Source organism: Narcine bancroftii, chromosome 4 (genome assembly GCF_036971445.1).
Source record: "Narcine bancroftii isolate sNarBan1 chromosome 4, sNarBan1.hap1, whole genome shotgun sequence".
Taxonomy (NCBI): domain Eukaryota; kingdom Metazoa; phylum Chordata; class Chondrichthyes; order Torpediniformes; family Narcinidae; genus Narcine; species Narcine bancroftii.
The window spans coordinates 303,648,586-303,670,040 of record NC_091472.1 but is presented as its reverse complement, the minus strand read 5'-3'; the positions used below and the strand labels follow the sequence as shown (position 1 = coordinate 303,670,040).

Genomic DNA, 21,455 nt, shown 5'->3' with positions numbered 1-21,455 from the left:
TGTTATCTTTACCGGGGGGGCACTACTTTTCATTTCCATATTCCAGTGAGTAATAAGTAGGGGGGGAGTCAGATTCCATGAAAGAACAATACATCTCCTGGCTACTGCTAGTGCAATCCTCACAAACTGTATTTGATATTTTGATAGTTTTCTGCCAATAACCATGATTGCTGGTTCCAATGGAAAATCCACTTCTGTAATTTTTGTCAAAATTTCTGCCAAGTCATACCAAAATGATCTTACTTACAGGCATAGCCAGGTTGAATATATAAATGTACCAACCTCAATACCACACCTAAAACAGGAGTCCAGAATTTCAGATTTTAAACTGTGTAATTTTTTTTCGGTGTAAGGTATAATTGGGGCATAAAATTGTATTGCACCAATCTATAAAAATTCTTACCTTGATGACAAAGTCACAACACTGCCACCATCTTCCTGACAGCTCCAACACAATCTTGCGCATGCCCCGTCAGTTATCTGTGAAGTCTCAGCACTCCTCCGCGGGGTCCACCAGCCTGGTCCGATTGTTGTCGGCACTGTGCAGGTTTTAAACAGCCTGTTACAGAAGCCGGCGGTGGTTTATTTTAAAATGTGTAAATAAAGTTTAAACCTTTAAATGTTAATTTGTTATATTTGTAAATATTATGATTTGGTTTTAATAGCATCCACTGGTCAATGGTAAGTGCCAGATTTGGGTACTCACCTTGTTCAAAGGGTATCACTTGAAACTAACATTTGAGGTGGAAATTCCGGAGTCATCCTATACACAAGTCATATAAAACATCAGAAACCGTACCTTTTGAGAAGCATAGGAAAAATATACAAAAATTATGAATTGAAAAACAGGTGTAAATCAGCAAAACAAAAATGTCATATTAAGAATAGTAATTTATTAATAAAATGTTAAAATGCAGAAAACCAGTTTCTGTCTTTTTAATTTCAGACTAAAATTGATGACAGAATTTAGCAAGAGACCAAAATATTAATGGATATCTAACAAAGCTGATTTAATGGATACCAAGGTAATTTGAATATTGTCATACCAAAAGAATTAGTTTTTGCTAATAATTGTTTTATATTCCCACAGCGCTGATGGTGATTTTGCCATTGTTCACATGACCAAAATACTTTTGGATTATACGGGAAAAATAATCTGGACACCTCCGGCAATCTTCAAAAGCTATTGTGAAATTATTGTAACACATTTCCCATTTGATCAACAAAACTGCACTATGAAGTTGGGAATCTGGACCTACGATGGGACGAAAGTTTCCATATCCCCGGTATGTTTCAACCTTCAGCATAAATGTTACCATTTGTGAAGTATTAAATCAAATTGAGCACCTTCTTTCCATGTGGAACTTCAAACCTCTTCTTCAGGTATGGATTTATTCTGAGATGAATATTTCTGGAAATCCTTCACTATCTGTCCAAAGGTCCAAAATTCTGGACATGAATCAAGTCTGTATCTCTCAGTTATGGACAATTCAAATCTATTTTCTCCCAGTATCCATACATGTGGCCGGCATAGGCTTTTGGATGATCACTGGGCTCAGTGAATACAGTGGCGCCTGCGTAATTTGCAGAGCCTTGCTAGTTTCCTGCGCATGTCATTTCTGGTGAGATTATTCTGCATTGTTTTACCTAATTAGATAATTTCATCATATTTCCAAATGTCATAGAAAGAGGCGATTTGGAAAATCATATCTCTGATGGCTCAGAGCCATCCTATCAGTCCCATTCCCCCCCCCCTCCCACCACCTGTGACTTATTCACTTGCATTTGCACATCAATGCTCTGATTTTTCTCTGACTCATTTACAGGAGTCAATTAACAAACAACTTATGTTTTAGATGTGGAAGGGAATCAGAGAAAACCCATACAGTCACAGGGAGAATGTCCAGACTGGAGGACAGAATCAAACAAGTCATTACCACTCAGCCACCCAGTTAAAGAGAGTGCACATTATCTCGGTGTATTACAGTGCCCAACACCAGAGTGTCCGTAAAAATTGTTTTATTGTACTCAGTTCTTACATTCCTTTCTTCCCAGATAATTAAGTGAGTCAGTGAATGGTAATCCAATTTGTATTAATCTTTGCATATGATGCTTTATAGTGATCTGAATTCCACTGGTGAATGGAAGCAGGTCTTGGAATTAAATGCATGTCCTATCACATGCAGAAATTTCAGACCTACTGACACATTTGGACCACCTAGAATTCTGTGCCTATTTGGATCTGGCACAGGATCCCAACAACTAAGAGGCAAATATAGTATTGATTTCCTTTAACAAAAACATATTTCAGTTTAGCTCAATGTTCTTTTTTTAACAGTGAAGGATATTTCATTTACAGTATAACAGCTGAGATTATTTATCAATACTAGATGATGTTCAGAACACTTACGGAAAGTTGTGCTTGAGTCCTTGGACTTTGCTGGCTGTTGAGGTATTTTATGAATAGCCCCGCAAACCATGAAGCTGAAGTCTGACGTACTTTTGGCCATCAAGGCAGACCAACTGTATCTGGTCCTAATAAGCACAGGTACATGGAGACTGCAGGCAGTCAATCTAGGCAAAAGGAATAGGCCAGCATGAGTAGATGATCATATGTTATCAGAGCTAATTTTCTTACAGAATGCTCAAATCCCAGGACCCCACCCCCCCCCCCACTCCCAAAATAAAAACAATATATAGGATCTGTCAAGGAAAATCTTTACCATCAAATTTCAGAATCAGTGATGGAGATTATGAGGAGCATTGAGGCCCAAAGACATCAAACATCTACGGAATCAAAACTCGTATGTCTCCTTTTCTTTTGCAGACAATAGGGCAGGAATTGTTGTGGGGATGCTTCAGATGTGCCTTTTTTAAATTCACGTAACTATCAGCCAGAACAGATGTGGTGGGTTGAAGAGCTCCATCTGTGCTTTAACAATTCTAGGATTCCACGTCAAGTGCCAGCACTAATGTAGCTGTGCCAATCCTGCAACCACAACGTGCTTTCATTCGACATTCTGGAAGTTCTCTGATATTCTGTACAGTTGACCATCATCAATAAGCTTGATTCTAAATATGAAAAATTACCATACTTTCAAATGTTTTACCAATTTGTGGAGGTTTCAATAAAAATATTTGACAGAAAAAAATTACATAATCCAATCACATTGCCAACTTAAAGAATTGGGAAATATTGAATTTAACATTCAGTTGTTGTGGAGAAACCTGTTATAAACATCATTATGGTGTTTTAATGCAAGGCATTAATTAGTCTCAAACTAATGGTCTCTCTTGTAGTTAATTTTGGCCCAGTTAAGGTAAAGAGTATTAATATAATCAGGAAAGGAATACATTTATGAACTAATGGATGAAAACTAATAGATTTGCTAGTCTCAAATCTGGAGGTGAAAAGGAAAGATAAGATTTGCAAAAAAATATTGTACCAGTTTTGTGAAAGCTTTCAATCAGGTACACAAACGATGGCATCACAACTCTGGGTTTGGCCTTATGGATAACTCCCAGGTATACATTCTTCACCCACATAAGGATCAAGGCATCATATGTGATGGAACTTCCATAGACAGAGTGTGAATGAGAGACTCTGCAATTGTCAGAGAGAGATTACAGAGGGTGGGAGGAGGTTGGAAAAGCCAAAGAGAGAGTCAAACCTGGGAGGAGGTGGGGGGTGTTAGAGAGGGGAATGAGACATCAAATGGGCTGTGAATACATTGTTGACGTGAAGTCAGAGAATGGATCAGGACTTGATTGGGCGTTGGAGAGAGGATATGCAGGGAAATTGAGTGATGTTAGAAGATGATTGAATGTGATACTGTATGAGAGAAATAAGGATAAGGAGAGGAAGATGATATCAGTCGCTTGAAGACATAAGTAGCAAGAGGTGGAAGAGATTTCTAAGGGAGAAAAGTTTTCAAAAAAAGCCACCTAGCTAGTACGTGGTCTTCTCAGAATTTCCAAAATAACCCAGCTGTGTTCATAATCCTGGCTATTTGAGTGTTTTGTGTACAGGCCAGTAACTTGCAACAATAGCATGCCAAGTGAATGGAAATACTGGAACTTAAAACTGTTTTTCAACCACAATGTTCAGGCTCCCACCCCCTTGTAGATTAAAGTTACAACTTTCTGTTTTCTAAAACTTGACTGCCAATGCTCATGGGGAACCTCTAGTGGTTCAAGTGTATTGCAAAAAGAAATGCAGAAAATTGGGTTGGATTTTTCATACTTTCAGTCAAAAGTTTCATAGGCTCTCTTGATGTTCAGCTCTCCCCTATCCAGTACACCTCAAACTTTCAGATGTATAGATTGAAATATCATTGAGTGGGATGTGATGGAAAAAGATGCTGCACGTCCAACCCTATTTACCCTCGCACACACCATTGAATTTGGAAGGGGATATTAACTTGTGAAGAGAGGGGCTGGTTGAATCTCTCCTCTTTATACCTGGCTGGGTGGCATATGAACTGCTCCTCCATTCCTTTGAATGGGGCCACTAACTCTGTGGCCAGAGATAAATTTGTGAGTTATTTCATCTTATTTTACTTTAATTTTCTTAATTACCATTTATTTCGGTGTATAAGACAACCCTTGAAGCTCCCAAAGAACAGGGGTCATCTTATAGGCCAGATACAAAAAACCATGACCTTAAAATTGTACCCAAAATACTACTCGATTGGTTCCATAACCCACTCAGACCCCCTCCTACAACAAAGTTTTAAGCTATTAGAAATAAATTTTTATTGGTTAAAAAAAACATCTAAAATCCTTTAAAATCACTATCACATTGTCATCTGAGGCAAAGAATTACTTTTGGTAGTTTCTGAGCAATTTTTGTTTTCTTTTATCAGATGTTTCCTTTTCATGAAATGGCTGCACCAGCCTACTGTACCTTTAAAATCTCTACTGTGTTCTGGGTTTGACCTTGCCCACTTATTTCTTGTGACTATGTAGCAATCTAGCCTCTGTTTTGAGTTCCCATTCTGCAAAGTCATTTTCCAACTCAAGCCAATGAATGATTCCTCTTTGCACTGAATATTGTTTCTTTGGCACTTTTCTCCACTCACCATCTTCTCAGTTATGTCAAATGTCCTTGCACCAGCATAGTTGGTCGATTCCTTGGCAAACTTCAATGACTTTTAACTTAAATCTTGGTTCATAGTTTCTTCGTTTTGCTGGAGGTTCCATAACACCCACCTTCCAGCCATGCCCAACAGCTCAGTCAACGCGACACCAGCTCAGTCAACGCATGCATTTTTGGGGGTCATCTGATATGCCCGATATTTGATAAAACAATGAAATTCAGGCTAAAATTGTGGACCCGTCTTATCTGAAGGACATCCGATATGCCAAAATATACGGTAGCTATTCTTTAAACATTAGGACTCTTGAAAGTTTTTCAAAAATCTGTTAAGTACACCAGAGTATTCCTGGACTTGGGCACCAATGGTGGTGGACCAGATAAGGTTTTCTTGCTGCTCTAACTTTCTCTACTTCACAGGCTACCCTTTCAGGACCAGAAGGTCCATCCAGAGAAAAGTAAAACCAAGCCAAGTTTGCACAACAGGTCAGGTCCAGAGCGATTTAACCTAAGTACAAAATTGCCCTCCTCTTCCAACACTTTTCCCTTACTCATATCCATCTCCTCGTCTTCTAATACATAATATTCTCTTTAGAAGTAATTAAGATAAAAATGTGAGTGCTTTTATTTGTTACAAAGATGTTTAATGCTTTATCATCATTCACAAAACAAGCCTCAGACAACCATATTTTACACCAAGCAAATGATTTAAAAGAATGCGTTTATTGTCAAAAACATTGTACAATGTACACACGCCCAAAATTCTAATGCCGCAGTACTTATAAACAAAACATAAACTAAATGAATTAAATGAAAAGAGACGATAAATACTTGAGATAAATAATAAATATTCAGTCATCCCAGTGTGGAAAAGCAACGTGTAATAATGCATGATTATTGTACCGAGGAGAGGTTCAAGAGTCTGATAGCTATTGGAAAGAAACTGTTCTTGAGCCAAAGGGTGCCGATTTTCAGGCTTTCTGCAGGAAGGTAGCAGTGAGAAGAGGTTGTGACCAGGGTGATGGAGGTTCTTGAGTAAAACGTTAAAGTCTGCAGACACCATGATGGTGTGGCGGACCCATCCGCACGACAAATGGGCCAAATCGCTGCAAGTACCAAGGGGCACACCATGGCACCGGGCCCGTTTGTGCAAAGGAGAAGCCCGCATTTATAGTCCTCAGCCAGTAGGGGGGGACCTGTCCCTTCTTGTCAGGCTAGGTCTCAGCTGTGTCCCGACATTGGCTCAGGGAACAATGCTTGGGACAATTTCCTTAAGGTTGTTTTGATTAAACAAACTTGCTGGTTTCACTGATTCACAGTCTGTTGATTTTTGTCAGCTTAGCCCAGGCGCTAAAGTGATGACCCCGACGGGTTTCTAACATGGTAGAAACATTACCAGCTTGCTAGATGAGGCAGGGGCTTCCAAGCCTATGAAGGCAACAGCGCTGCCAGCAGTTATCCACACTGCGGGTGTCCTTTTGCCGCATTTTTGGACAAATCATCCAAGGGGTTGGTTAGGGTAGGCAGAGGCCCAGTTCCTCTTAAGGGGTATTACCTCGGAAGACACAAGAGTTTGGCACGTCGTCCGCGGTCTGGACCCTGCGATAGCAGCAAAGGTCAGCAGCTTCATACAGAATCCACCTATAGAATATGTACACACTATTCCGGCATTTCCTCCTCGACTCCCTAGAGCTCAGCCACCATGAGCGAGCCACATCGAGAGCATCAGATGCAGTAGATCACTCCCGCGGATACATAAGTGAAATGTGTTTCACTTGAAAGGCCCGTTCGGGGCCCTGAATGGTAGTGTGGGAGGTATGGGCGTAGATGAGGCACTTCCTGATGCTGCAGGAGAAGGTACCATGCCTCACATTGATGTTTGTAATGAATGGGAAGTCGGAACCTGTGATGGCTACCTTCTGCATTCCTGGGCATTTGTATTGTGATGCAACCAGTCAGTATACTTTCCACAAGGCACCAGTGGAGTCCTGATAGAGTATCCGACGACATGCAAAATTTCCTCAGACTCCTTAGAAAATAGATACGCTGGTGTGCCTTCTTTATGGTTGCCTCAATGTGCTGACTCCCAGCAACTTGAAGGTTGTGACTCTCTCCACCTCCTTCCCACTAATGCAGAGGGGTACATGGTCCCTCAGATTCTCCTTCCTAAAATCAATAAGCTCCTTGGTCTTGGTGATGTTGAGAGATTGTCGTTCTGGCACCACCCAATCAGGTTCTCAGGTTGGAGATAAATGGTCATATATTTTGTATTTTCTATATAAAATCAATATTTGAAACAAATTTTATACCCCAAAGTACAGATCATGATGCTGTCGTAGAGATCTATTTCCCGGGTACTAAAGACATCACATTCTGTGAGGTATATTTTTAGCTACAATGCAACTATTTTCACTGAGAAGTATCACCCCTCTAATGTGGCTTCTGTAACATTGTACCTTTTAAAATTGAATCCTAAGCATGAGGGCAATGCTTTGACACTTCATAATTATGTGGCTTCTTGAAAATAAGAAGATTATTCTGAATTAGAAAAAAAATGGAAATATTCACACATGTGCGTATAATATATGTATTTATAGTGTGCGTGTGAAATAAATTTTAATTAAAATGTCTGGAATTAAAAATCTAAAAATTATAATTGTAATTATTGTAACATATATTCAACAATTATTTTATAGTTAATTAAATAGCAAAACAGTCAGATTTCTGTGCTTATCCAATTCAACACCTTAACATATTGTCTTATCAAATCCAGTGTATAGGATCCCAACCTCCACAATATAGGTGCACCCTTTCTGGCCAATTTGTGCTGGAAATGTTGATAGTTCTTTTTCTCCCACTGGTCCTGCTTGACCACTTGAGTTCTTTCAGCAAATTGTGTTAAGTTTATTTTCTACGTGACTTTGAACTAATGAACATGATTTCTTGCATTTTAATTGCCAATCTTTTTCATGGAATTAGATCGTCAGTGACTTGAGTTCAAGTCCAGCGCTGTCTGTAGGAGTTTGTACCCTCCTCCTGTGGCTGCATGGGTTTTCCCCAAGGCCCCAATTTCCTCCCGTGTTCCAGAAGACATACAGGGTGGGTAGGTTAATTGGGAATACACCTGTATTTGGACAGTGCAGGTTCGTGGGCCAGAAGAGCTTGTTACCATGTTGTATTTCTAAATATTAAAAAATGAATTCAAGTGTCAATACATAAACCTGAGAACAATCCTAGACTTCACTGAACTTAAAAAATGATGGATGAGGAACTGGAAAGTACCAACCCTTCCCTGAAATGAATTCAGTCACTGATGACAATGTTCTGGTTCTTTTTCAGGAAAGTGATCGGCCAGATCTGAGTGAATTTATGGAAAGTGGAGAGTGGATAATGAAAGATTATCGTGGATGGAAGCACTGGGTTTATTACACCTGCTGCCCTGACACTCCTTACCTGGATATCACCTACCATTTTATCATGCAACGCATTCCTCTTTACTTTGTTGTGAACGTCATCATTCCTTGTCTGCTTTTTTCATTTTTAACTGGACTAGTATTTTACTTACCAACTGATTCAGGTATGAAAAGACTATATTCTCCTCACTTTCTGTAGTTTCTCTGTACTCTACATTGGCCTTCACCAGTGTTACAGATTGGTCTCTTTCCTCAACACTCCATTGATGATCTTTGTAAAACACCTACGTAATGTAACTCAACAGCATTTTAAGGAAATAGATTCACTCACAACTGTTTAATGCCATTTCTTCTGATATCTCCCAATCACCATCAGCGACCCATGTTCGAATCCAGTGCCATGTGTAATGCATTTGTATATTGTCCCATTGTGCCTGTAGTTTTCCACTGGGTGCTCCAGTTTCCTCCCACTTTCCAAAGGTATACGGGGTTAGAAGGTTAATTGGTCACCTGGGTGTATTTGGGCAGCGCGGGCTTGTGGCCCAGAAGGGCGGGCCTGTGACCATGCTGTACCTCAAAATTAAAATCTTGCCAGTTTTCCTTCATTCTTGTTTTCTTCTGTGAACTTATCTTCAATCTTCATTCCCTTGCTCTTTCATATATCTCACTCTAATTCCCATCATTTCATGCATCTCAATTTGACCTCCGACTCTCATGATGTATCTCACCTTGATTCCTGGATGTTCTCATGTGTTACACGTTCATTCTCCTGTCCATCTCATGTTCATTCCCTCATTACTTTTCTTGTTTTGTACCTACACCCTCTCCCAGATATCTCATTCACCTATCATTCTGCCACATACCTCATTTTCATTCATTTTTTTTCTTGAATGTTTGTTGCATCAACAAAGAATATCTCATAATCTTTCTCCACATCACACGTATTTACAAATTTTCTATTGTAATCCCCATTATGTTTGCTCATGCATGCCAACTACAGTCAGGCTCCCTCATTAATTCTGCAACTATTTGTTCTCTTGGTCTCATTTGACTTCTATTTAAGAATTCTCCCTCTTATCGCTGTGAGGAGTCGTTCTCGTTATTGCCTGATTTGTTTTGTTCGTAGCTTTCTCTGGTTTCTTTTTCCCTCACAGGCGAGAAGATGACTTTGAGTATTTCTGTTTTGCTGTCTCTGACTGTGTTCCTTCTGGTTATTGTGGAGCTGATCCCCTCAACTTCCAGCGCTGTGCCTTTGATTGGCAAATACATGCTTTTTACAATGATTTTTGTCATCAGTTCAATCATTATTACTGTGGTTGTAATTAATACCCATCATCGCTCTCCAAGTACACATACAATGCCACAATGGGTTCGAAAGGTGAGCAATCTTCATGTTCATAGTATCAGCCAATAAGAAGTAACATTTAGAACCAGTCAACGAGGTGATTTTGCTGATTTCTGGGTAACAATTGATGAATTTAGTTTGTAACAAGGCATTAAAAGAAACAACAGTTGGAGCAAGAACTTATAATGAAATATGGCCATACAATTAGGAGTCATTTCATCTCAGTATTAAACTGCAGCACAGTGGCCCAGTCTGTGAGAACTCTCAGCTTGAGGCAGCAAGCCTGACTTCATTGTCACTTGGATGTTCAGCTTGTCTTTGTAATGTAATAAAGTACAAAGGGAGATGCGCCACTGCCCAGACGAAAACAAAACTTTTTATGTTGGCCAAATGCCGCCTGGATACTGGAGAAAGTATGGGCTCAGTGTTCACGCAAAGGTATTTAGGATAACACGTTAGAACATCTGGAGCAGAAGCAGAATGATGCACAATTATTTGTGTGGAACTGTACTGTTCTGTGAAAACTGGAGTACATAGTGTGTGATTGGAGACTGTCATCAGTGAGAAAACATTCCAATATGGACTTTTAATTCAAACATCTGGGTAAGTCGACACTCAGTAGAACAGGAACAGTGCAAAGGTAAGTGAATACACAAGTCTACGCATGGTGCAAAGTCAATAATTCTTTGAACAGAATGGTGGCAATTCATATTCAAGTAGATGCTTCTGCGCAGGGGAATTTAAAAGGAAGAGCTTGGGGATATGGGTTTGGAAATGCCAGTTTCTTTGTTATACTTTCTTTGAGTTGCAATCTTCTAAGCATTGTTGCATTAAACACTTGAGAAAACTTGCTTGATATGGTATCAGTCCTTTAAAAGGGAGGAATACAGGCCCTGACTACTTAATCATGTGCTGTAATACTCAGAGCCATCAACAATTGGCAAGCACACACATTTTTTCTATATTTAAATATTAGAGCTGATATGTCTATACAGCGTATATTGTTCAATAATCATTTATTTATACGCCTTCTGTTATGTCGATTTGTTTTCCAGATCTTTATTGATACTATACCCAATGTTATGTTTTTCTCAACAATGAAACGAGCTTCTAAGGAAAAGCAAGAAAATAAGATATTCGCTGATGACATTGATATCTCTGACATTTCTGGAAAACAAGTGGCAGGAGAAGTAATTTTTCAAACACCTCTCATTAAAAATCCAGATGTCAAAAGTGCTATTGAGGGAGTCAAATATATTGCAGAGCACATGAAGTCTGATGATGAATCAAGCAATGTAAGATTTTTACTTTCTTAATATGTATTTAGTTCATCTATATAATGGTTGCATGTCTTAATACAGTTATAAATGTCATAATACATGAAATACAGTTCTGCCATGCCACTGAAATTGCCTTTAACAAAGTCACAAATGGCATCCTGAATGGCTGTAACTCTGTGGAGCCTATGAGACATCCTCCTCCACTTTATTTTCTCTCTTGTCCAGCCAAACCATCTCTTTCTACTTCTGAAGTACTTGAACATCTATCATTGCACACATACTTTTCTTCTTTGGCTTGGCTTCGCGGACGAAGATTAATGGAGGGGTAATGTCCACGTCAGCTGCAGGCTCGTTTGTGGCTGACAAGTCCGATGCGGGACAGGAAGACACGGTTGCAGCGGTTGCAAGGGAAAATTGGTGGGTTGGGGTTGGGTTTTTCCTCCTTTGTCTTTTGTCAGTGAGGTGGGCTCTGCGGTCTTCTTCAAAGGAGGTTGCTGCCTGCCGAACTGTGAGGCGCCAAGATGCACGGTTTGAGGCGAGATCAACCCACTGGCGGTGGTCAATGTGGCAGGCACCAAGAGATTTCTTTAGGCAGTCCTTGTACCTCTTTGGTGCACCTCTGTCTCAGTGGCCAGTGGAGAGCTCGCCATATAACATGATCTTGGGAAGGCGATGGTCCTCCATTCTGGAGACGTGACCTACCCAGCGCAGTTGGATCTTCAGCAGCGTGGATTCTATGCTGTCGACCTCTGCCATCTCGAGTACTTCAACGTTAGGGATGAAAGCGCTCCAATGGATGTTGAGGATGGAGCGGAGACAACGCTGGTGGAAGCGTTCTAGGAGCTGTAGGTGATGCCGGTAGAGGACCCATGATTCGGAGCCGAACAGGAGTGTGGGTATGACAACGGCTCTGTATACGCTTATCTTTGTGAGGTTTTTCATTTGGTTGTTTTTCTGCTTCAGTGAGTCATGCTTCACTACAAAATGCAGTACTAAGTTCCATAAGTAGCTACCACTTCTCATGATCCATTCAATAATTCCTTACTGTTAGCCTGGCTTCCAATATTGATCACTGAAGACACATTAATTTTTGATGATTGAGTATTGGAAAAATAAATGGAATAAGTATTCCCCGTCCAAATCAATTTCTTCAGACCAATCATACACCTCATCCTGATCACTGCCTCAAGCTGAACCAGACTCTTTGCATTCTCAGCATTTCTTGAAGCTCGAGGTGAACTTCTTTCCCATATTTCTGCATCACTAAAACTGTCTTACTCCATCTCCATTAATATTCTTCAGTCATAGCACATCCATTGCTGAAACTGTCATTCCTATCTTTGCTTCCAATACTGCAGTGGATGGTCTCCCAATTTTTACCTTATATAATCTTGAGCTTCTTCAAAATTCCATTAGTGTATTTGTATCCCAAACTCCTAAATCACCTTCACTGATCTTTGTTAATTCTAGATACAGTACTTGAAAATACTTCAGCATGATGCTGAACCAAGCCATGAAAGACCCCAACAATGAAGATGCTGTTTACATCCGGTACCGCACGGATGGCAGTCTCTTCAATCTGAGGCGCCTGCAAGCTCACACCAAGACACAAGAGAAACTTGTCCGTGAACTACTCTTTGCAGACGATGCCGCTTTAGTTGCCCATTCAGAGCCAGCTCTTCAGCGCTTGACGTCCTGCTTTGCGGAAACTGCCAAAATGTTTGGCCTGGAAGTCAGCCTGAAGAAAACTGAGGTCCTCCATCAGCCAGCTCCCCACCATGACTACCAGCCCCCTCACATCTCCATCGGGCACACAAAACTCAAAACGGTCAACCAGTTTACCTAACTCGGCTGCACCATTTCATCAGATGCAAGGATCGACAATGAGATAGACAACAGACTCGCCAAGGCAAATAGCGCCTTTGGAAGACTACACAAAAGAGTCTGGAAAAACAACCAACTGAAAAACCTCACAAAGATAAGCGTATACAGAGCCGTTGTCATACCCACACTCCTGTTCGGCTCCGAATCATGGGTCCTCTACCGGCACCACCTACGGCTCCTAGAACGCTTCCACCAGCGTTGTCTCCGCTCCATCCTCAACATCCATTGGAGCGCTTTCATCCCTAACGTTGAAGTACTCGAGATGGCAGAGGTCGACAGCATCGAGTCCACGCTGCTGAAGATCCAGCTGCGCTGGATGGGTCACGTCTCCAGAATGGAGGACCATCGCCTTCCCAAGATCGTGTTATATGGCGAGCTCTCCACTGGCCACCGTGACAGAGGTGCACCAAAGAAAAGGTACACGGACTGCCTAAAGAAATCTCTTGGTGCCTGCCACATTGACCACCGCCAGTGGGCTGATAACGTCTCAAACCGTGCATCTTGGCGCCTCACAGTTTGGCGGGCAGCAACCTCCTTTGAAGAAGACCGCAGAGCCCACCTCACTGACAAAAGGCAAAGGAGGAAAAACCCAACACCCAACCCCAACCAACCAATTTTCCCCTGCAACCACTGCAACCGTGTCTGCCTGTCCCGCATCGGACTTGTCAGCCACAAACGAGCCTGCAGCTGACGTGGACTTTTTACCCCCTCCATAAATCTTTGTCCGCGAAGCCAAGCCAAAGAAAGAAAAACTTGAAAATACTAATTTGAAAATTCTCAATCTTCTCTTAATCTATTTGCCTCATGGCTTATCTCCTTAACTCTTTAGCTTCCTCCACACCTAAAACTCTCCAAGAAATCTGTTCTCCTTCAATCCCATCATTGCCAGTGATCTTCGAGAGCCCATTCAGCCATAAACTTTGGATTTCCCTTTCTAAGTGTCCGTCTCTCTTCCTCCTTTAATGTACTTCCTAAAATTTACTTATTGGTCACCTACCTACCTTAACATCTTTCCTGGATCAGCACCAAATTCTATCTGATTATTTTCTTATGAAGGGCTATTTAACTCAGTTAAAGTTGTTTTACACATTAATCATTATCTGCATTTGATGCAAGCTACAACATATTAGTACCAGTGTATTTTATTCATTGAAAATTCTTATATTTTCAAGCCAAATCAAATTTAAAATTGAGTGATAAAAAACTCTTAAGGTTCTTAAGATGAAAAGAATAACGTCCATTTGCCTTTTTACTTCAACTCTAGGCCGCAGAGGAATGGAAATACGTTGCAATGGTGATTGATCACATTCTGCTCTGTGTCTTCATGCTGATTTGTATAATTGGTACAGTTAGCGTGTTTGCTGGCCGTCTCATTGAACTCAATCAGGAGGACTAAATCTTCACTGTGAGCAGAAAAAAGGCAATACTGGGGAATAAGGGATGGATATCACTCCACGGAAAAGATGTGTGGGTTTAGTGTTGCAATTGTAGTCTGTTTTACGAGATATATCGTTTGCTTTGTTTTACAATGAAATGTACTTAAGGTCTTTAAGTATGTAAAAAAAATGTAATGAAATAACAATGAGTGAAAAATGTCATTATGCAAGCATCTGAAACGTGTCATATGTGGGACAACTTTTCAATACCTTACCATAAAAGCAAGCAAAAAATACATTTAACAAATTACGAGGGCAGTCATTTAAAATGTAATAGAGAAATTAAATTTATTAGAAAAATAAACAGTATATATTAAATTAAACAAAGTTAATCCATTCTTTTATATCTAAAGATTGTATTATATTTTTAAAGTATGTTTTACAGATCATTAATAAATATTCAGATCTCAAAATTTATTGTCAGAGTGAAAACATGATATCACATACAACCCGGAGATTCCTTTTTCCTGCGGGTATGGCAGAATTACCATTAATTGGTAGTGCAAAAAATAAACTGTACACAGTGTAAAACATGTAAACAAACAAAGAACTGTAAACAGATAACAAATGTAAACAAACTGATTGCAATAGAGAGAACAAAAAGAAAATCAATAAAGTGCACAAGTAAGAATCCTTAAATGAATCCCTGATTGAGTTTGTTGTTGAGGAGTTAGATGGTGGAGGGGTAGCAGCTGTTCCTGAACCTGGTGGTGTGAGTCTTGTGGCATCAATACCTCTTTCCTGATGGCACCAGCAAGAACAGAGCATGTGCTGGGAGGTGAGGATCTTTGATGATTGCTGCTGCTCTCTGATGGCAGCATTCCCACTCAATGTACTCAATAGTGGGAAGGGTTTTGCCTGTGATGTCCTGGGCTATGTCCCCTATCTTTTTCAGGGGTATTGATGTTCCCATACCAGACTGTGATGCAGCCAGTCAGCACACTTTCCACACCTCTGCAGAAATTTGCCAGGGTTTATAATGTCATACCAAGCCTCCGCATACTCCTGAGGAAGTAGAGGAGCTGGTGTGCTTTCTTCACGATGCCATTGGTGTGTTGGGTCCAAGAAAGATCCTCCGAGATCTTCCCAAGAACTTAAATTTGCTCACCCTCTCCACCTCTGAACTCAATAATCACTGGATTGTATACCTCTGGCTTTCCTGATGTCAACAATCAGCTCCTTAGTTTTGGTGTCATTGAGTGCAAGGCTGTTGTTGTTGCAACATTCAGCCAAATTTTCAATCTCTATCCTGTATGCTAACTCATCACCTTCCTTTATACAACCCACTGCTGTGGTATCGTTGGCAAATTTGTAGTGTTATTGCCATACTGAGCCACACAGTCATAGGTGTAAAGTCAGTAGAGAAGGGGAACTAAGAACACAGCCCTGTGGTGCTCTGGTACTGATGGAGAACGTGGAGGAGGTGGTCTTACCAATCTTCACTGATTGTGGTCTGGAGGTGAGGAAATCCATGCTCCAGTTAAACAGGATGTAGGGTGTTGAGTTCCACATCTTGGAGTTTGCTGATCAGTTTTGAGGGGATGATGGCGTTAAACGGATCACTAAAATAAAATGATCTACATATTAATTTATTGCAAACACAATGGAGTTATTTTAAATTCACTTTGAATTTTTCCAAAATGAAATAAATTTAAAAAATGGAAAATATATTGTTAAAGCATTTGAAAACACATTTCCACAAATCGTAACATCTCGAAATGTTCCTTATTAAAACATACTTGCCCATTGAACTAAAACCGTTGGCTTAAGTCATTAAGTAAATGACTTAATTTTCGTTAACTAATTAGGTAACAAATTGAATGTTTTTCAGGCATCATTTTAAAATTCACCCTCATTGGCAGTATTTGGCAGTTGTAAAACTAGACAATGATCTTAATGGCATCAAAATAAATTATATTAACAAGAGGAAGGTTTTCACAATAGTATTTTCTTAAAAATAGTGTTCATGATCATAATTTTATTATTGTAAACTAAAATGGATCTCAACGAATCATATAAGCTAGAAATTTCATGTCTCCCTTTAGTGCCAATTGTTTATTTTTTTTTACTTTACTTTCAATACAACAAAGAGTAATCAACAATCTTATCTTAGAGAGTGGCATTAAATTAACTGGTGCAAATTAAGGCAATTTTGATTCAGAATTTATTGTCACAAATTTGTTGTTTTGTGGCAGCGTCACAGTGGAAACATTTCGATAAACCACCTTACAAAATAAATAAAATAGTGCAAGAATAAGAAAGACAAAGTAAGGTTCATTAGTTCAAGTCACCTTTATTTATCATTCATACCATGCTCGCACGGTAAAGACGACGTAGCGTTTCTCCACGACTGCCGAGCAGATTTACACAGATATAAGTTATAAGTTCCACACATTTAAAATATTAAGGTTTATACAGAAACAGTCCACAGTACCGTATCCCCAACGTTCTGGAATTTCAGGAGTTTGATGGCTTGGGGGAAAAAGCTGTTGCTTAATCTGGACACAAGGGCCCTGAGTGTTGCAGTGCCTCCTTCCAGATGGCAGAAAGGAGAACAGTTTACTTGGGGGGTGTGTGGAGTCCTTCACAATGTTTTTGGCCTTTCCCCTGAATTGAGTGTTGTAAATGTCCTTCACGGTAGGAGAGAACCACCCCCAACGATCTTTCCCGCTGATTTCACTATCCTCAGTCCGAGGAGGTACCAGGCGGTGATGCAGTTGCACAGGATGTCTTGACATCCTCTGTAGAATGTAGTGAGGATGGAGGGTAGGAGATGAACTTTCCTCAGCCTTCGCAGGAAGTGGAGGCACTGCTGGGCTTTCTTGGCTACGGAGCAGGTATTGAAAGATCAGGTGAGGTTCTTCGCCAAGTGCACTCCAAGGAACTTGATATTCTTGACTATCTCAACGGTCGAGCCGTCAATGGTCAGAGAAACGTTGTTCCCCCAGGCCCTCTTGAAGTCTCATGGAATCTGTTGAAATTGATGGCAGAAGGGAAGAAGCTGTCCTTGTGCCACTGAGGATACCTTTTTCCCGACTGTAGCAGAATGATGAGGACATGGCCTGGTTGATGGGGGTCCTTGAGGATAAAGGTTGCTTTATTAAGACAGCATCACTTGTAGCTGTCTTCGATGGAATGAAGACGGGTGTCCATGATGTCCAAGGCCGAGTTTTGAAGTTTTTTCTTGTTCTGAGCATTGGCACCTCTATTCCAGACAATGATGCAACCAGCCAGAATGCTGTCCCCAGGACACCTGTAGAAGTTTCTGAGTCTTCGTTGACATAGCAAATCACTTCAAACTCCTTACAGAGTATAGCTGTTGGTCAGCTCCTTCGTGATTGCATCAACATGGGATCCTCAGAAATGTTGACATCCAGGAATATGAAGCTCTTGACCCTCTCCACTGCTGACCTCTTGATGATCTCGTGTTCTCTGAATTTCCTCCTGAAGTCCACAATCATCTCCTTGGTTTTGCTAATATTGAGTGGAATGTTGCTGTGGTGACACCATTCAACTATCTCCCTCCTGTATACTTTCTGTCTGCAACTGTTCTGTAGATTCTGTACAAATTATTCAAGTGAAGGTTATTGTTGGAAGATTTAGACAACCTTAATTGGTTATGCCAATATCAATCTATTTTAAAGTCATTTGCTTATTTTAATCTTTATTCAAGAATTTGTAGTTGCATGGTGTAAAGTTATAATTGTATTATCTGGTCAGTGGTGATGTTTCAACACCTCCAGTGAAGTGGTGAAGGGAGTGCAAGAAAGAGTGATGACAAGGGATGCAAGTTCACTTACCATTAGAAAGTACTCTTCAGAATTTGAAAATGGAAGAATGCAAGAGATAATACAAATATTGAGATCTTCATTGAACGTTGCAAGCATATACATTTGTTCTTTAGAGAGCAGTTTGTACAAATGGTGGACAGTCAAACCCCTTGGAGCACAAACTTATGAGTACAATGTAAACATTTTAGGGATATCTGTGGCGGAATTCTCTCACTGCCAGAGGTGGAATTAGAACATTTAAGAGGTGTCTCGACCTGTAGTTGAATTGCCTAGCCATTGAAGCTATTGGTTGTGTGTCATAGAGTTACATAGCAGACAGGCCCTTCAGCCCAAGATGTTGACCTAAACTAGCACCAGTTTCATGTGTTTGGGCCTCGTCTAAAGCGTGCATGTTCATACCTTTTAAATCAGTGGTTCTCAACCTCTCTTTCCACTCACATCCCACTTTAAGTACTCCCTATGCCATCGGTGCTCTGTGATGAGTAAGGGATCGCTTAAGATGCCACGCGGGTGGAAAGAAAAAGTTTGAAAACCACTGTTTCATTCGTACCTCATTGACTCGTTAAGTCAAAAGGAAACGGGCCAATGACAATTTTTCTCAAGCAAATGACTTCAGTAGCAATTGGGTCAAGAGCAGTGATTCTCAACCTTCCCCTTCCCAGCCATATACCAATCCCATCACTCATCACAGAGCACGGATGGCCTGGGATGAGAGTGGAAAGAAAGAAGGTTGAGACCCACGGGTGTAAATATGAAGTTTGTACAAACCACTACAGCTGCCTCTGTGTGGAAAGGGCTGCCTCTCACTGAGCCTTTTAAATCTACCCCCCCCCCCCGCCCCGCCCCCTCTGGTTTTCGCCCTCCCTCCTCTGGGCATGGGAAGAAAGACGGACCATTTGTGTTGGAAAATAGCACGAACGTGCTGGGCCGAACGGCCGGCTTCCATTGCTGCAGGGGACCGTAAATCAGGAATATCGTTGAGTTTTCACCCCCCCCCACCCGAGTTTACGTTATTTTTACGATCCCCCCCCCCCAAAGAGATCCGAATCATTCAGCTGGCAGTTGTCATTCGGGACGGGACATTTACCTGAAGCTGAGGTCGGTGCCGCTCAAAATAGTTTCCCAAGTCGGACTGGGGGGGGGGGGGGGGGGGGGATGATTCCGCGCGGCGCCGACCCGGGCGGGAAGGGGGGAAGGGGGGAAGGGGGGGGGGGGGGCATTGTTGTCGTAATTCGGGCTCCCGTCCACGTGCTGGAGTTGCGCGCGCGCCCCGGGGAGGGAGGGCTCAGCCTCTGCCAATACTGCCGGCGGTTCCCGCTCAACACCCCCCCCCCTTCTGTTTTCGCGGCATTTGAATCGCCCTCTTTCTTTATCACCCCCCCCCCCCCCCCCCCTCTCTCTCTCTCTCTCTCTCTCTCTCGCTTGCACAGTTTAAAGTTGCGGTCCGAACCCACCCACCCATTCACTCACCCACCCACCCACGAACATTACATCACTGAGACAGCTCAGAGACCCGGATTGACATCAAGGCTCCAACTTTTTTTTGTGGGGGGGGGGCTCTCAAGTTTGAATAGAACATGTCGAACTCGTCATCCGGCTCAGAGGATCGGCGCAAGGGCGCAGAGTGATGCAAAGAGGGGAGAAGCTGCCAGCTGACGGTCAGTCACAACGGGAGTGGGAGGGGGGTAATGGGAGGGGAGGGGGGGTAATGGGAGGGGAGGGGGGGTAATGGGAGGGGAGGGGGGGTAATGGGAGGGGAGGGGGGGTAATGGGAGGGGAGGGGAGGGTGAGGGGAGGGGAGGGGGGGTAATGGGAGGGTGAGGGGAGGGGAGGGGAGGGGAGGGTGAGGGGAGGGTGAGGGGAGGGTGAGGGGAGGGTGAGGGGAGGGGAGGGGAGGGTGAGGGGAGGGTGAGGGGAGGGTGAGGGGAGGGGAGGGGAGGGTGAGGGGAGGGGAGGGTGAGGGGAGGGGAGGGTGAGGGGAGGGGAGGGTGAGGGGAGGGGGGTGTATTGTGAGGGTTGTCACTCGACTGCACCCCCGTCAAGAACTTTCAGCCTCGAGGTGTGGCTTGACCAGCACGACTGCGGAAGTGTCCGGCGACTGATTTGGGGCCCCTCGCCCAACCCCAGTCTGTTTACTGCACGGTTCTGGGAACGTGAGGGGAAACATTGTGACTTGAGCGGAGGAACTGCGAGCTGGGGTGGGAACTGCAGAAAGAATGGTTGTTGCCGGAATCTTTCCGGACCTTGTAATATAAGTTAACAGCGCACTGTTGTTAAAGCGAGGTCAGTAAACGTACATCGCTGCAATTGCACTCTCATTTAAAAGGAAACTTAGCTCTTTACACCCCCCCCCCCCCCCCCCCCCCGCTTTGTTCCATTTGTCAAAAGCCCTGCTGTTTGGTCCGGCCTTTGGGCTTTCAGATATTGGAGTGGGCAGACTTTTCACTGTCCTGCCAAAGAATTGAGCTAACTGACCAGCCACCAGTGAATAAATCGTTTATTTCCGTTCCTCGCCCACCCCACCACTACATCGAGAATGCAAACTATTATTATAATCAGAAGCTCCCTTTTCTCCCCACCCCCCTTTTTTTAAGAAAACAAAATTGGCACATTTGAAAGTTCTGCCTTCCTTGCTTCCAGTTCAAGCTCACTGATGAGAGGTACCTGACCACCACATTTCACCTTGGCAGCCTCTTGAAATCAATCCAGTTGTTCTATCCGATGTGTGATGACATTTGGGGAGGTGGTAATTTGTGAGTCTTCCCATCATTTTGTCTGTAAATCATTGCTGCTGTTACAAGGACGTGCCCAAGTATTAAAGTTGCATAATTAGGGATGCAAATATAATAGTGACATGATCTTCACTTTTTGTAAGACTTGACCGAAATAAAATGCATTTGCCTTTTCATTCTCTTGGTATTTAACCTCTTTGTTTTCATTTCACTTGTTATCATTAGTCTCTTGGAGGTAGAACTACAGAGGAAAGCTAAACCATCAAGAAAATGTGTAATTCAGAGAGGAAATAATGATTGTGTATGCTTTTGATAGATTTTCTAGCGTTAAATGAACTAATAAGGTGGTTCATGTTTGGGTTTAATACAATTACAAGAGAGATGTCAGAAGTTGGATGTGGAATAAATAGCTTTTTTTCCCCCTCATGTCTTATGAGAATGGCTGGATGTTAACAATGATGATTTGTTTTTGAAAATGA

General features: G+C 41.9%; 2 protein-coding genes across 7 annotated transcripts in view; both read left to right on the top strand.

The window, feature by feature from the left end:
- The window catches only part of chrna1 (cholinergic receptor, nicotinic, alpha 1 (muscle)), a 39,595-nt gene extending 24,503 nt beyond the window's left edge, over positions 1-15,092 (top strand). For both annotated transcript variants that reach the window (XM_069935775.1, XM_069935774.1), the window contains 5 exons: positions 1,091-1,286; positions 8,435-8,672; positions 9,663-9,886; positions 10,909-11,148; positions 14,282-15,092. In XM_069935775.1, coding sequence (XP_069791876.1) covers positions 1,119-1,286; positions 8,435-8,672; positions 9,663-9,886; positions 10,909-11,148; positions 14,282-14,413 — 1,002 coding nt within the window. In that variant the 5' untranslated portion in view covers positions 1,091-1,118 and the 3' untranslated portion in view covers positions 14,414-15,092. The remainder of the gene's footprint in view (positions 1-1,090; positions 1,287-8,434; positions 8,673-9,662; positions 9,887-10,908; positions 11,149-14,281) is intronic.
- Positions 15,093-19,655: 4,563 nt separating this feature from the next.
- The window catches only part of LOC138762192 (WAS/WASL-interacting protein family member 1-like), a 139,390-nt gene continuing 137,590 nt past the window's right edge, over positions 19,656-21,455 (top strand). For all 5 annotated transcript variants that reach the window (XM_069935771.1, XM_069935763.1, XM_069935764.1 and 2 more), the window contains exon 1: positions 19,656-19,902. The gene's annotated coding sequence lies outside the window, so the exon portion shown is untranslated. The remainder of the gene's footprint in view (positions 19,903-21,455) is intronic.